The sequence below is a fragment of the Rhyacophila brunnea genome, unplaced genomic scaffold (genome assembly GCF_057557595.1).
Source record: "Rhyacophila brunnea isolate RB1 unplaced genomic scaffold, BYU_Rbru_1.0 scaffold_16, whole genome shotgun sequence".
NCBI classification, from domain to species: domain Eukaryota; kingdom Metazoa; phylum Arthropoda; class Insecta; order Trichoptera; family Rhyacophilidae; genus Rhyacophila; species Rhyacophila brunnea.
The window spans coordinates 9,133,641-9,151,416 of NW_028232816.1; the positions used below are offsets into that span (position 1 = coordinate 9,133,641).

The 17,776-nt window shown below is 35.0% G+C and overlaps 1 protein-coding gene across 1 annotated transcript in view; it reads left to right on the forward strand.

The window, feature by feature from the left end:
- LOC147074321 (BBSome complex member BBS4-like) overlaps positions 1-17,776 on the forward strand; it is a 126,839-nt gene that overhangs the window by 96,731 nt on the left and 12,332 nt on the right. The window contains exons 8-9 of the mRNA XM_085943599.1: positions 1,139-1,310; positions 2,210-2,406. Of these exons, the coding sequence (XP_085799725.1) occupies positions 1,139-1,310; positions 2,210-2,406 (369 nt within the window). The remainder of the gene's footprint in view (positions 1-1,138; positions 1,311-2,209; positions 2,407-17,776) is intronic.

Sequence of the window (17,776 nt, forward strand, 5' to 3'; positions counted from 1 at the left end):
AAGCCTGTGGCGAAGGTGACTTTTGGAAAGAGGTAGGCTGTGGAGATCAGATAAACAGAACACATTTGTTCGGTAGAAGATAATACAATATTACTATTAATTGATAAATAGGTACACACTAATTCTATGAAATTTCAACAGCTCACTGACGATATAAGATTGAGCAATGAGTTTAAATTATGTAATTTTCCTAAACATGTAGACACATAAAAAATCATTACATAAAATTATTTTTATTTTCATTTTATTATGATTGAATAGGTAGGTGCCATAGAAATTATTTTATTAAATTATGTTATTAATGGTTATTTAAAACCGCAGTCATAGACAATAATATTATACGCAAAGATTTTAGACTTGACCATCAAGACCTATCATATTGCATACATTGTGATAGACATGATGTGGTCACGTGACATAGTGTTCACACAAAAAAACATCACCAATCGGATGTTGTTGGCAAATTAAATTATTTTATAGAATCTAAGTAATTATTTAAATATTATGTACGTCAATATGCAATAAAAAAATATTTTTCTGAAGAAGGTAGGCTTTAAATAATCGTCTAGTACGGAGTCTTCGCCACTGCAATAAGCATACGAACTACTTCTGAACTTCAAATTACCTAGCGCGTCACACTGATATTATGTATAACCGAACCAAAAATGCTCCTGAGTATTTAAAATACTTAGATTCGATAAAAAAAAACATGGACGAGCAAAACCGGTCCCGATCAATGTTAAATGTGGAGTAACGACTACACGTTGTATTATATTTTAATTAATACAATTTTATCCACCAAGAAGTTAGCATCGATAAGTCAAAAACACATTTCTTTTTAACCATTTCGACCCGAATAACTGCAAAGTTACGAGAAACATATTTTAGCCACTTGCTCAACCTACATACTGTAGGTCCAAATGCACATTGAAAAAAACAACATTTGTATTGTTTGCCAGACTCGTGATCCGAACCTCGGATCCACGACATTATAGGCCGAGACGTTACCGTATACTTACCTAAAATAGGTTATTTTAAATAATATCAACAATATGTCTTATTGTCTAAAGTTCAATCATGTTGGTCATATTTTGCGTAAAACGGTGCAGTATGTTGATAATATTCCACGATGTTACAGGCCATCAGTTGCCTGAAAAGAGCCACGGCTCTGACTCCTCTGGCAGTCCGTGTGATGCACAACCTTGGTCTGGTGCACCTGTCTTCGCAGCAGTACTCCTCGGCTTTCCAGTTCCTCTGCGCTGCCCTCAACCTTCGGCCAGCCAACGCCACGACATTTGTACTTATGGCCAGTAAGTCGCCTTTCTACAGTAATTAGGTATTTTGTAAAATTATTTGGTTCAATTGGGCATTCAGATCTGGTTTCGTCGTCAAAAAACAGCTTTCAAAAACAAAATTATAATATAAATTCTATAAGCTGGCTTATTAGTCGATTGGTATTTCGGTTGCCATACCAACATCAAGACAATGAAATTAAGTGTATTTGTATTTAACTCACATACATAAATTGGATTCTCAAACATTTTAGCGATATTACTTCAAAAAAGCTGCACTAGTATTGTATTTTCAATAGTCGATGCATGGCAAAGTTCTCTCGCGAATATAGTCCGTAACGGATCTTAGCCGGCTCTCACATCAAAACTCGTCTCGCCTTCAACGTGTCGAATACGTCGATGTGACGTCATTTTTATTCACAAAACACACGTTGTCAAATGGAGCTCCGCAGATTGATCGAATGCGACTTTTTAGTTTGAAAGAAACATCTACTGTTACTCTTCTCGGGCTGCGAGTCGAAGACGCCAAGACTCATACAAAAACCTACAAATTGATCATTCCTATACCGGCTCGCCGATCGTCGCATCCAAATATCTATACATTTCGAAGGTTACGTGCGACTGTCACTATGTAGATGTGCGCGGTATTCATATGCAACACCGGATCGACGTTCTTGGAAGGTTTAATTTATGACTGTGCGGTAGACGAGGCGAATTTAGATGTGAGTGCCGGCTATAATGTGTGTTTAATTTTCGTAGGACACTCACACATTCAAAATCCTGCTTCAAAATGTACCGTATTGGGGGTATCTTAATTCTATTTATTAATCTGTTCTGTGGTCCATAATGATATTACACCATCGATCAAGACCTAATTTGTATTAAAATGTGTACCAAAATATCTAACATTGTTCTAGTCACGTTAAATCAGCTGGAAGACCAAGGCAACGCGCTGAAGGCCTATGATCAGGCCATAATTCTGGCTCCGGAGCATCTCTTCGTCCGCATTAACTACACCATTTTCCTGTACTCGCAGAAGCTCTCCGATCAGGCCAAGTATCACTTGGCCATTTGCGAAAAGCTGGCTAGAAACATTGTGAACTTAGATAAAGAGGTGAGAATGTTACAATTAATATAGACATGTTTTGTGTTATTGTTAGCGGTGTTGGTAAAATACTTTGGCATGTATTCTGTAGCTTGGGAACCATCATTTTGTATTAAGGTATGATATTATTCCTCATAATAATTTATAATAAAATCAATCACGTCTTTTGCCAAGTAGTAGGCATCGTTTTCATATAAAGATTGCATACAGCAGTTAATTTCAAAGAGGTCAAAAAGCGACGTTTTCACCAGTCACCAGGATTGGTAAGCCAAGTACAGTAAAAACAAAACAATGATTCGGTTTGTGGATTGTATGCGTACGAATACGTATACCGTTGTCAGCGCTACGAGCACATCAGCTGCCAGGTAAATAGTAGGTACCACTCAGTGACGTCCCGTAGGGGTAGGCAGATTGAGCGTCGCTTAGGAGCGGCAGTTACTCGAAGGGCGGCAAATCAAGGGTCACTAGGTATATTTAGAAATAGGTGCCTAAACTTAGTAATGGCGGAAATATCTTTCCATTAAAAAATTCAACTCACTGGTTGGAAACAAAATGTATAAATTTACAAAAAAAGTTTAATAGGACTGTATTTTTTTGTCGGGCTCGCGTTGTCTAGTTTACTTCTGTTATCCTTGAACATCACGTCCTTGATGACCAGTAATGACACGTGTAGATTTGCGAATTATATTTGAATTATAGGTAGGTACCAGTGGCGAAGGGTGGAGGTAGGCTGTTAAGATCCGCCATAAATAGTGCACATTAAACTTTTTCAGACATACATATTTGTTTTCATTGAAATAAGACTACAATTTACAGATAGTGTAGGTTAGATTTTAAAATTCAATTAAACTCTGAGAAACCAAGCCATAATAGATATTAGTCAAAAAATACATGTCTTATCTATAAAATATCTAAAATTATGCAATTAAATCATACATAACTTTGAGTATTTTATAGATAGAATAATATTTTTTATTTATTATAGTTTGGTTTACGCAGGGCTTAATGAATCAAAAAAATGAACCAAAAATATGTGTAATATGTAGTTTTAATCCAACGAAAACAAATAACTATGAATGAAAAATTGTACACAATTTTGTCGTATTGCCCAAATTAGACCAAATCTATTATGGTTTCGTTTAGGCAGGGTTTAATTGATTTTTTAAAACTAACTAATACCATCTGTAAATTGTAGTCTTAGTTCAATAAAAACAAATACATATGACTAACAAAGTTTGGTATGCACTATTTATAGCGAATCTTAACAGCCTACCTCCACCCTTCGCCACTGGTAGGTACAAACTTATCTAATTAATTTATACAAATATTTTTGCCAGTCACTCGCGAGTTTTGAAAGGTGTCAGGGGTATTTTTTTGTATCTGAAACCGTGGACTCGCAATATTGTCTATTATTTTGTGGGGTATATTTTTTTAGTAATGTATCCATACAACACATTTCTTAGACATTGGAGTCATGAAAGGATGATAAAAAAATACTTTATAAAAAAATGGGGCGGAATTTTGTCTTGGGACGTCACTGAACTACCACTAGTATGGTTAAACATCCGCACGCACACCATCGACCAACTGAATCACTGTTTTGTTTTTAATGGACAACTCTCATTAAAACAGCAGGGCACCGGTTAAAAAAAGAGAAACATCGGTGTTGAAAGCTCTTTATACAAACTGATATGAAACCGTATAATATAATATTGTTCAAATGAAAATACATTTTGTACTTAATGCATTCTTATTTTCCTATGATATATCTATTACACTACGATCTGAACATAAATAAAGCAAACACTATTATTTAAACAAGGAGTATTTCAGCTTTGGATATATTTAGAACATTACGACAATGGGTTAATATCGTTTACAAAAACTTTATTTTAGAACCATTAAAATGTTTCTTGGTGTTCACCAAATTTAGGCATTATGTATAATATCTATTTAAAAATAACAAATGTTAGTTTTATAGTTTATAAACAATGAGTAGCAACATTCAAAACTATATTTGATTATGTATAGATTGTTAAGAATACATAATTATATTATGACACCTGTCACTTTTTGACAAATAAAAGGTTGTTACCTAGGTACTTCTTATTTATACAAAAAATAGCTAACTAACCTAATGGCCGACATATTTAAATAAGTACTACTATGCATAGCGCCTTAAGTTTACTATGTGAACAAGACAATATGTCGTCCAATATAAATTAATTCATATTTTATGAATACGAAATGGCATCAATTAAAGAAATGTTGATATTTTTAATCTGTTGGGATGTTGATATGTGTAGAGATAAAGTTGTCGTTGCTTGGAAGTTTCGAGAAGAGAGTTTATTTATCGATATAAGAATGGACTCGAGTGAATGACGGTTGGATGTGTCGTGTGACTGGACTCGTGATGAATAGTGAGCCCAGTGTCGGACTCAAGATACGTGACGAGATATAGATTGTCCTTGCTATTTATACAAATGCAGTCCATATATTTCAAGAGACATTGTCGCAATTAAACAAATCATAATAGACACGATTGATCCAGGTTATGATTGAGGATATGCTGACGATCGCTTCCGTCACTTTGTTTTGTTTTAAATACGATATTAATGTACATTTTTAATTGCTAAAAACGTCAATTGAATTTTAATCTTATTAATACGGACCACAGGGTTCAAATTTACCGAAAAGTATCTAATTATATAAGAGAAAACTTCTGCATTCAGTTATTAAATTTGTTATTAGACCCTTTTTTCTGTACAAGTGCTTTGACGTCAAAGGATTTATTACACCAGTGTCGCAGCAGACGATTTTATAAAGGGGAGAGCAGGGAACTCAGAAATAATGGGAACTGAAATACTCAACGGGTAAGGCGAAGCAGGTAACCGACACGAGTAAAGAAGAATCCGGGTTAAACTTACACACGTGTTAAAAATACGTTTTACGTCGAATACTAAAAACTGCTCTCGGTTTATGCATTTACGATCATTTAATGTTGGTGTATTACACACACTATTGCACGTGCATAATGCGTGCTTCATTTTCGTAGGACACTCACACATTGAAAAGCCTGCTTCACCATGCGGCGTATTGAATATAGCCAATCGGTATTCTATTTATTATCTGTTCTGTGGGGGAGAGCCTACGAAAACTATAATCAGTCGTTAAAATTAAATTTGAAGTAAAGTTTAGTAGTATTTTATTTTACATTCTTAGGCCGAGATGCATATAATTTCATTATACACCAATTAACCATTATTCGGGTTATTACTTTTTAGTACTTTGAAGAACGAACGTGCACATGTAAGTTGCATACAATGTTATTATAAAATTGTGAATAATTCCGATTCAATACCATATTGACAAGCCATTATTAGATTCATCCCGTAATCAATCATTGTAGGATATTATCATGTTTCATATGGTCACACATTAAAATTCGGAAAGTTGAGGAAGAATAAATCGTACGTAGCCATCTCGGCAGCTACTGACAATACAAATCCGACGCGTGAGTTACGCGATAGTCGCGCCTAAATTATAGTGGAACAATAATTAGTTTCGAACATGCGCAGATGCGATTTCTTCCAGTGCGCGCGAATTACAAACAGCGAATTTGATTTTTGTTACGGTTTCTATTCACCGCTTCTCTTACATCAATCCTATTGCATCGCTGGCATACTTCACGTGACTGTCGATCAATAACTTCTTGTCTATGTGTTAAAACTGTGAACTAACAATTCGCTCCAGTGCACCTAATCAGACTTTAGCTTTCAAATGAAGAACGCCCGCATATGTATCATTTCAATATATTACGCTTCCGTGGTGTACGGATCTGTCAATTTACGTAATTTGAAACTTTCTATTATGTATTATAAAAATATGTCTAAAACGGTCAGGGGTGATATTATAATTATTATTAGTAAACTGTTGGCTTATTGCGAAGAAGAAAAGTAGTAGCATTTAAAAGGAGAGCCGATATATTATTTAAACACTCTTCTAGCACGCGTTGCCGCCATGACAGATACGTCACTAGAAGTCTTCTACATGCGGTTACAGCGACTTCCTGTTATCGCCAATTTCTTGTTGTCAGACAATAATGGTGTATATTTATTTACCTTAATACTTCACTTCTTCTTTATTTTTGTACCGAGCAATTCGATTTATCTCGAAATGTCATATAATAATTTACAGCGTCTATCTAAACGGTGTAATAATATAGGAGAGTAAATGTTATAAAAGTAAAGCTATGTTTGAATTCGATATTTCTATCGTATCACCTCATCTGGTGACATGTTATTTATCACATTCACAAAGTTAGTTTTTCTATCATTAATGGACACCCTTATTTGCACTTCTCTGGTTACGCCACTCGCTTGTAATGTATTTATTTATATTCGCCTGGCCAGTACCTAGTTGTGCGATCTAATTAGTAATGACCCTCGTCACAACGTCGTCTGAGTTCATCTACCACTTTTCCCCACCCCTTTTCCGCCATCTTGCCCCCCTCCGTGCTGTGATGCTATCAGCTGATCGCAATTGAATGCGATCGTCCTTTTAGCGAAAGGATTGTGGCAAAAAAGGTCTAGAGATGTCTTGAAAGTTTCTCGTGTTTACGAGTTATAATGTTTTATCATCACCCATGTCACTATCCGCTTAAAATCTACCAACTGCCAGATCTTAAACTTCTACACATTTCGATCTCAAATATTTATATATTATTGATGGCGCTTTTAGCAGTGGACTGTAATTTGAGGGTGATGGTGGATTGTTGGATTACGGATCTAGAGGAGGGGGTTTACACAGAATGCCAGACACTGACATTTATGTTAAGAGCGCTGGTTTGGCGTTAACGCACTCACGCACTGGTAAACGGACGATACACTTTGATGGATGATATATGAGGTTGATGAATGATGATAATAGGTTGTATGATTGATGGACGCGACGTTCACTCAAACCGTAACAGACTTAGTGCAACATGCAACCGTTCGTATCGTATCAGCTAGAGCGCGATAACTAGCATACGCGCTCGGCTGTCTTGGAGTAACTGAATGTTATTTGCAATCACGGTCGATTCATGACCCGTAACTGGTGGTCTCGTGACAATAATTGGGGACTTGAGGTTGGTGGAAAGAAAGGACATTCCTTAAACGTTGTAGATAATCTATTTATATAATTTTGAAGCCTTATTATCCTTTATATTTATTTTAAACATTTGATAAACGCATTTATAAAACCATCAGTATAATTTATATCGACATTATTATAGTGAAATGTTTATGATAAAAAATTATATTGATAATCTCTGTGATCCCAAATTTGACAAGAATTGGGCATTAAAATGCCTAATTCTAAAACATTAGAGCGTAATAAAAATACTTTATGCTTTGAAAATAGAAAAAAAGCTCCATTTTGACCCACGCTGAGCACGTCCGCCCTTAATAATTGTATTTAATCCTAATTTCGTAATCATTTTAATTCTTTCTCTCAATTTTTTTGGATTCCTTTGTATAAATGTTATTTTTTTAATTTTTTACCCGACTTCTTTCTGTGTAATGTTATTTATTATCTTCTTATAAATATAATAGCTATGAAACAACTTCTTCTTTTTGTCCATGTTCGCTCCTAAGTTGGAGCGTAAAACGTGTCCAATAATCCTTCTCTCACGATAGTCTTATTGCGCGTTCCCAGGCCAATCTAGCATCATGTAGATCATGGCCCCACAACCTGAAGCGCCTCCCAGGCTAGAATATTTGGCGCCCCCCTACCTATCGCTAAAGTCAAAGGCAGTGTGACCCACTGCAGTAGCGTTTTCCAAATGGTGTACGCGGTAAAATTAATAGGTATCTATATTTAGTGTTTTTTGTATATTTTAACACAATATGACGTCATCCATTTGTATTATGTAGTTGTCGAGTATCGATACATAATTAAAAATTGTCTCATACAACCACATAATTTTAAACATTGAAGTTAAAGTCCCTCCACCAAGCCCGCCCCGTACCACCGTCGGTCTTAATCGAGAGTATCACGGGACCCGTCAATTGGTGATGTGAAGCATCTAAGAATTGGCCTGGGAGTGTACTGGGAGAAGATTCCCAAGACTTAGATTGCTACGCTCAAAGTGAGCTCTGACTGAGTTTACTGAGTTTAGTCTAATGCAAAGTGCCAGGGAGAGAAAAAACACATGGAAATTACCAAAAAGAAAATGAACCTACTTGTTTATTAAATTAAAGAACGAAGCTAATCATACAGGAAGCAAAATTTATGCGAAGAGATCTTCACGCCCGTAGTAAGTAAGATGCCGCAAATATTTTGAAAGCAAAATAATTGGCCTTAGTAGCAACCAGGTCAGACGGGCCGATGGGTCCAACAGCTGGTTGGACCGACCTGAGCATTTCCTCCCGTTCGGAGCACATACTCAGACACTCCCATAGGATGTGGTTGGCATCCTGTATTTCCCCTCCGCATGAACATGTCGGACGGCTTGCAAGTCCAAGCTCGAATAGCTTGCCAGCGAATCCACCATGACCAGTCACAAATTGACTGGTGTAATGGTCTGGAGTCAGATATTTGGTTATCTGCATTAAAACTTAAAAAACATTAAATCTCCATTTTAAACAATAACATCACTGAAGAAAAATAGTTAATACTATTAGAGAGAATTTGTGATGTGTGTCTATATCACTTATCTGGTCGACTCGCCACGCCAGGCTCTTCCTGAGTCCCCAGGCTATAGCCCTGTCACCCCCCCCCCCTTTATGGGAGCTATGATGTAGATCCCTGTGGATGATGTATTTTAGCACCATTCAAGAACGCTGAAATCCGGTTGGATTGAAGAAAAGACTGACCGTCATGAGATTTTATGGAGTAACATGGATAAATCCGTAGCACGTAGTTCAGCTGGAATCGACGTCGACTTTTCACTTCAAATGTGACGAGTTCACTTATCGTTCCGTTACTCTTACCCCGGTCGTACATACAAAATCGTCTCAACTGCTAATGCCAGCGATGTTAATACTCTCTACCGCGCACACAGCCGGGACCATGCTGGGATAGTAAGTTATACGGCAATGACGTCATGCGACTAGTAGCATCTACGCATACGTCCCTGCAATATTTTCTATGCTGGACATGCGATCCGTGTCGATTGAAATTCGTTGCATGCGATAGCAGATGTTTTTTCAACAAAAATATTGCAACGACGCAATGTGCGGAAATACATACATTAAGGCTATACTTCAGCTGAGGTATGGTCTAAAGAGATCGTGACCAGGCGATGCGCGGATTGTGCAAATGACGCAAGCCAAACGAAATATAATTTGTCCTAAAAATTCAACATGCGTCCATTTAATGTTATGTTCATTATTATATTCGTAAAAATAATAATAGTATTTTCATTGACATGTTTTCTTTTTCAAGTACATGCGGAACGTTTTTTAGTCATCTTTACACGATTTAAGAATATATTCATCCGACGCCATCACAAAACAAATCGACGTGCTCACACCTCGACTGTCAGTCTCCGATTGGCGACGACTGCGAAATTTCGTTCCACCTACTGTTGAAAATTATTTGCCGTTTCACTTATGTATGCTCTTAAGTTACGTGGGTTTTATCAACCAAACCACATTAATTCGCCGAAACATTTAAATTAGATATTGTGATGCTATGAAAATAATATTTTATTTTACGCAGGACTCCATGGAATGTAATTATTAATTGAATTATTTTTGAATCTTTCACATTATTTAATAATATGCTCGCCTAAAAAGTTCAGTTGTCTATGGAAAAGTTGAGATTACTTGTTACGGTACTGGAACAGACTTATCTAGTTCCGTAAGAGGATTTATGACGTCTTTTTTATGGTATTCTATTATATTAACTCGTATCACTCAACTACGAAAACACCATAATATTATGTCCGTACACTGCAGGGGGCATTGACAGGAGTTCCGAGTGAGGTTCCGTTATTAACTTACAAATAGATACTAATTTTTTATTTTTATTTTATTTATTACGGAAACAAACAGTTCCATATTGATTTCAAAAATTTAAAATATAATAATGAAAAGTTATTGCAACCAGCAAAGTTTCCATATATACATTATAATATAGTTAAGCCTAACAAGATATAGATTAAGAATAACATAAATATAAAGAAATTACATAAGAAAATTACATGAGAAAAATGAGGAAGAATAATGAATAATTAAATTATATACAAAAAAGTAACATAATATATCTATATATCTATTTATACAAAATTTTGGAGATATCGCGTTTAAATGAAACAGGTAAATTATTGAAAGGATCAACGGTGGAGAAATACATATTATAATTTAAACAAGAGCGCCGAATAAAAGAGTTTTGTGCATAATTAGAACCGCTACGACTGATATGGTACAAAGTTTGGTTTCGCGTAAATCTTGATGGACAATAATGGAAACCCACCCTTTCGAGTAGGTTTGGCGAGTCAACAAAACCATTGATAATTTTAAAAAGAAAATATTGATCAGATATAGAACGTCGACTTTTCAAAGATGGTACCATAAAAGTTATTATTAAACTTAAAAAAAACTAAAATTGTACACTAGATTTGGGGTGATAATACTATATACTTTAATATTTGAAGTTTTATTCAAAAACTCGGCGCGTTCCGATTCCAATATGACAATACAAGAACCGACCATCACACCCAGAATTCTAAGGCGAACTGAACTGTTTTAAAATTGCAAAATTGAAAAATATGTTTTTTTTCTGGTTCTCGCTGTCACGTCCGCAAAGCCTAAAGTTTTCTGTCATTGTCTACTCTAACGCAAAGAGGGAACAGGACTCTAGATATTGAGTAATCTCAAAAATGTAATTTACACATCTTGTCGGTTTTAGCTGTACCACGTGCGAGAAGAATTTGTTGAAATCGAATGAAGCCTGTATTTTTTGCAAATAAAAAAACATATATTTAATCAATCACACATACTTATACGCGATATCAGTTCCCGATGAGAAGCAAGGCACACAACATGCTATATTTATATTTTTCATGACCGCAATTCCACTCTACCTAATTAGAATAGAAATTAAATATACACCAAGTACCTACCTCTACTTTATACCCTATAGCAGTGCTCCTCAAACTTTTTCATACCACGGCCACGAAATCAGAAAAAAATCCAACGCTCACCTCCCCAAAAATTTTCGTCTTTAGTGACCAACAGTACTTACTATATTTACCATTAATTATTATTATATGTAAGTATCTACATTTTTATTAAAAATAATAGAACATTTTATTTACTTGGTTGTAATGCAAAAATTAAAATAAAAACCAACAAGTAACTTCAAAATTATTACAGCTTACAGCCTACAAAAACAATTTAATGAGAGGGTGTGATTGCAAATTTTTCATAACAAATCAATATCCAGTACAATGTTTGTTAAAATGTATTAAAAAAAATATATTATTTTAATATATTTTTTTGCATTTATTGAATTCAAAAGAATGGACCATGAGATAAGAATAAATTAAACCATCGTTAATTATAAAATCACCATAATCAGTTTATTCAATCCACTGCTACATGAAGGCTTCCTCGAGCTGTATCCACTCTTCTCGGTTCCTTGTAATTCGAACCTTAATATTCCATCAATCCGGCGTACTTTGGCCGTCGTTTTGTTCGCCTATTGGTCGTCTTTTATTTCTAATGTACCACTAGTGACTAGATCATCACCATCGCCATTCAAGAGTTTTGGAATACTTTATCTCATTTTCTCCATTATCTGTTCGATTCTTTCTTTCCTGCCTTTGCGCGTTATTCCTAACATACACATTTAATTTCTGGATTTCTCTATTACTAACTAAATAGCAAAGTTTCGCAAATATAAAATATTACAAAAAAAAGAGACAATTGAGAATTCCAATAGAAAGTTTCAGCGAATTTGATATTTTATTACATAAATTCTTATTCATGTGATATAATATATAGGACGACAATCAGAAACAATCATGAATAATTACAAGATAAAAAGAACTTTTTATACACAACGTTTTTAAATTTTCTGTTGAATCATATAAACTTCACTTGACTAGCTTAAACGATCAAAAAAATTTGTACTTGCTAGAAATAATACTGAAATGTCATATTGATTTTCATAGTAACACACGTATATGTTAATATTAATAATTTAGTTGCTAGGACCCATTTAGCAACCAATAATAGTTTTACTTTTTACGGATTTCTTCCGAAATAACTTTTCATACAAAACAGAATTAACTGAGTATGAATTCAAATCTACTTAAAGATGGCTAAATGTAATAAAAAAAATGCACTGGCATCGTGTTCTGATATATTCTAAAAGTTTCAAATGTCTAGCTAGTCGGGAAGTTAGTTAACAATCGATTAAGTACAAGATTTGTACCGGATAAACAACCACCGGACAAATAAGAATACGACCTAATAAAAACGTTGTAAAATACGATGCTCGACGCCTGACGACAAATGAACCCGTGTCCACTGGGTTCGCGCTGATGAGCTTTACCAATTACTCCAACATAATTACAGCGTACTTAACTATCATTTTTACATCTTGAAATGCCTACCAAATCGCGTTATTTTTTTGTGTTTTGAAATCAATTTTTTTTGATCATGTCCTATCCTATACTATTGAAAATGGATGTTAGCACTTGCTCAAATATTCTGTCCATCACACTTACATTATTAGACTCCAAACACAATTTGAAAATAAAAATGTCCCAGACCTAAGACTTTAACCTGGAACCCACGACACCATAAGCTGCTTGGCCATCGTGGGGCCGTTGCTAAAATAAGCGCATTTCAAAATAATACGTTTTGAATTTGAAATGGTTTCATGTAAATAAAAAAACATAATATGTATAATATCGGAAAATAAACCCTTACACATTTAATATTTTTTTTATTCAACGAATAATTCACAATCATTCATTCATCAATTTGAAAATACTTCAGATATACCTATGCCTACTAGATAAAAAAATTAAAACTTATTAGGTAGGTTGAATTTGTCGTGTAGGATATTATAAATCCTTCCATTTCTGTTTTCTTTTCATGAGACTACCAGCGAAGGCACAGTTCAACGGTATGATGATCCTTTTAAACCCTGCTTAAGGATAAGTATTTTAGACTGCTAAGCGGACTAAGTGAATTTGGTGGAATTGAGTAAGTAAAACGATTCCTCCTAATTTTAAATTTCTGCTAATCTTATGTCCCCAGTTCGTGATTTGCTTTCTAATTCCCTTTTCGGCTTGTTAATTATTATTCTCGTTGGGAAGTAGCCACGTAATTAAATATTGGAGAAATAGAAAAGAAGATTGTCAGGATTAATGAAAATGGATTCTAGTTTTTAGTCACCTTAATTGGATTCTTGTAATTTTAAGATGATTATTTTTCAATTAATTGAATGTACCTTTTTGAATAGCTTCATTATTTAGATTTTAGATTCACAACGTCTTCTTATTAACATTGTCTTAGAAACGAATGTTATGTTGAATGAAATTTTCAGTTGTTAGATGTTTATATTATTTATATACTCGTATATCGATGGTTTAGTGAAGTGCACAGATATTGTATGTCCAGTTTTTGTCGAAATTGAGTTAACATACACAAAATGTTCGTTTGCATCATATCTCTATGCTGTAAAAATATTGTACGTCCAAATAAAATATTTTAGAATATACTGTATCATTCAAATACACAATAATATGTCCATTACTCATGCATCTCAAATTTTAAACTTCGATTTTCTCAAAACAAACTGAACTGGACATACAATATCTGTGTACTAAACCATCGATATGTACTAATTACAAACGGTCATAATTGTTTATATTCCCTCTAATTATTACAGATTACAATTGGATAACGCAAAGCAAAAAGGAACTATCTCACAAACTTTCTTTACTCACAAAGAATTTTATTATAGTTATATTCTACTCTAAATTTCCACTCCGTTATAATTTTCCACCCTTAAGAATTGCATGACTTGCCTACCCACGTGGGTCATCATTGCACCGTGCCTCTTTGTTATAATATATTGAATCCATTGTGAACTTCTCCATAATATTTTGATACCATACTTTATTTTCTTGTTTAGTGTTAAGTCAGGAGGTTAATACTATATTTTTACCAAAACCCTAAGTATTATATTTTGGAAGTTGTAGAATCCGTTAATAAAATTGTTCACGTGAAAGTGACATAAAAAATAAGTAGACCTAAAATGTCACTTTACTATTAATATTTAAAAATAAAATAAGATCAATTCGTAGAAGGCCAGCCAAATCCGCCAAATAAACACCCAAATAGAACCCGTATTTGCCGCTTGTTTTTTTGAATTTGTAATCTATGATAAGATGACCGTTGGCTGTAAATAAACAAATAATATGTTTTTTTTCATTAAACTAAGCAAGCTTATCACTTGATATTTACCACATATAAAGATTGTTTTACGACACGTGTTCCGCTCACATTGTGTGCTTTTTATGATAATATATGAATACCCACCGAAATTTACATACTTTGAATTATGTAATATTATAATTAAATCGTATTTTTTCTGACGTTTTTACTCCATAAAAAGTGTGGCGGTGAAACCGATCACGTCGGGGTCACCATGTTGGCAGTGGTGAAGGTGTAGAAGATAGAAGACTGATTGGAGGTGATAGACTGGTGTTAGGTTGCTCTAATGGTACAAGAATAAATAATGCAGAAGAAATGATGAGGGTCGGTGGAAGGAATGCCTGAGTCCCAGGAACAGTGAGAGAATGATCATGGGCGAGGCTCGGTGGAAGTGAGTACTATGCAATGACATATGCTCAGTTCGAGGCACGATGATAGAGTGTATTACTATATCCCATCAACTGTGACTCGCTATTAATTGAAATGCATATTCGATTAATTGCGACAAGCCATTATTGATGTAGCTTATAATTGGGTAATATGCTGAAAACTTTGCGGCGTTTTGCTGACAAGGCCTAGGGTTGTCGATCGTCATCGAAGTATGTCACACTTGCAGAATGTGCTGACCGTAGGGTGATGTGCGATACTTGTGTAACTCGCTGATTATCGCGTTGTTGTAATCACGGACCACAGAGAATTAGTGTGCTATCTTGTGAACAAGTCTTAGTTAAAATGATTCTATTTTAAGTACCTATTTTATAAATACATCCATTTTAAAATGTTCGCGGTTATCTGTGTATTTAACTCTTCTCCCGGTCACGCGTAGGTTGGCTCTTTTGTAAGTAACGCAAACAAATTTGATTAAATGAATCAACTGTACATATAGCTTTAATCAATTTTGCTTTAAATTTCGATTGTATTGTAACGTTACACATTTAATTAATACAACGCATTTAATTAAATCGGGATATAAATATTATATTTCAAATTAAATTCGAAACTCTGAGATAATTTGGCATTGCCAAAATCGAGTAAATAATCGTCAAGAGTTATTATTACAGCAATGTACAATAATTATTGAAATTTATCCAGGCATTTATATTGTTGTGAGGTAGGTTTTGGATGCGGCGTTAAAGATATGGCAGAAAAAATGGGATGCCTCCACCAAAGGCAGGCACACAAAATAAATGTTTTTTTCCAAATCAAATCAAATGGCGAATGGAGATAATCGCTTTGACTCCAGATCATTTTCCGACCATGTCCGATACTAATGGGATCATATGGGCCTCCACAGAGTGGAGGTTAGTATTAACGGATTTTGTTTTTACGAGAAATGGATGTCAGACACTTGCTCAACCTATTAGGTCCATACTCTGACTCATACACAAATTGAAAAACAATTGTCAGACCCGGGATTCGAACCTGAAACCCACGATATTATAAGCCGATTCGACCATTGTGAGCCATCAATATCCCAATACTGTTTTTTTACTCAGCAGGGCAGTGCACTGCCTAAATATATAAACAAATAATCGATCCATATTTATTATAATTAACTTTAAAGCCCCTCAGGCCTGCGTATTCCTAAGTTTCATCCTCACATCAAATGGTGATAGTGATAATTGCAAATCTCTCCAACACTTTGACAAAGACATCAATATGCGTACTTGCCAGACCCAGGATTCCAGGAACCTGGAACCCACGACACTATAGGCCGTCGCTTAAGCCGCGCGGCCATCGTGGAATCGTACGCCGGTCGATTTTTGACTGGACATGGTGGCTTCGCTGACAGGCTCTTTGAGCTTGGTCTTGTTACCCGTTCAACAAGTTCACGAGGCGGAGAAAATACGGGATGCAAAATACATCCTAATGTTTACGGAAAGAGTAGACGTACTCAAGTCGGTTCAACCATCTGTTGAACCCATCAGGACCATCCGACATATTGGCCAATATTGTTGCATTTAGAAAATTTGCGACGTCATACTGCCAACGTGAAGATCTCTTCACTTAGAATGTTCGGCAGTTTTGCATTAGCTTTAATTTGTTACTACAGTTTTGAATATTGCCTCCACGTGCTCATCTCTCCCATGGGTACTCTTAACTTAAAGTCATGTAAATTCAGTCAAAGTACATTTGAGTGCATGGTGACCTCAGTATTGGGTATCTGCTCCTGAGACATTCCCAGATGTAAACATCTGCTGATGCTTCACATCCAAACGTATGGCTTCGCGATACAGTTGTTTAAGACCGAGTGTGGTGCGGGGTGGGTTGGTTTATAGGGAACTAATTTTATTATCTCATTATTTATTATAAAATCTAACTTATTTAAATATCATGTACGTCTTTCATGATACCATCTTAAGAAAGTCGACGTTCTCTATCAGACTATTAATTTCTTTCAAAAATATAAATTATTGTTTTCTTGACTCCCCAAACATTCTCCAAGGGGTGGGTTTCTATTGTTATTGGATGCTGAGATGTGTCCAGCACTGGTGCCGTGTACTAAATTACTAAAAACAAAAGCATTGCCTACGGACACGAGTACAGACAAAACAGCCTAATTTAAAACAACAACAAAAATAAAACAATTGAAAGGAAAGAAAAGAAATTATTTGGACGGCAAATCAAAATAAATTGTAATGAGATGCCTAATTGTTTTGTTATTTTACCTTATGCTGTAATGTTTTAACAATCAAATACGTACTTAATTTTATTCTTTGTATTTTTCAAAAATTATATTTTATTCAGTCACAAAACTCATTTTTCGGACGCCATAGCTATTTTTTTCCTATATGCCTTCATGGATACCTCGCATTTACTATCGAGGTTTCTTTAAGATGATACATCAGTGAAACGGAAATAATTTTCAACTATAGGCGGGACGAAATTTTGGACTCGCTGGCATTCGGAGAGAGAGTCGAGCTGGGAACACGTAAATT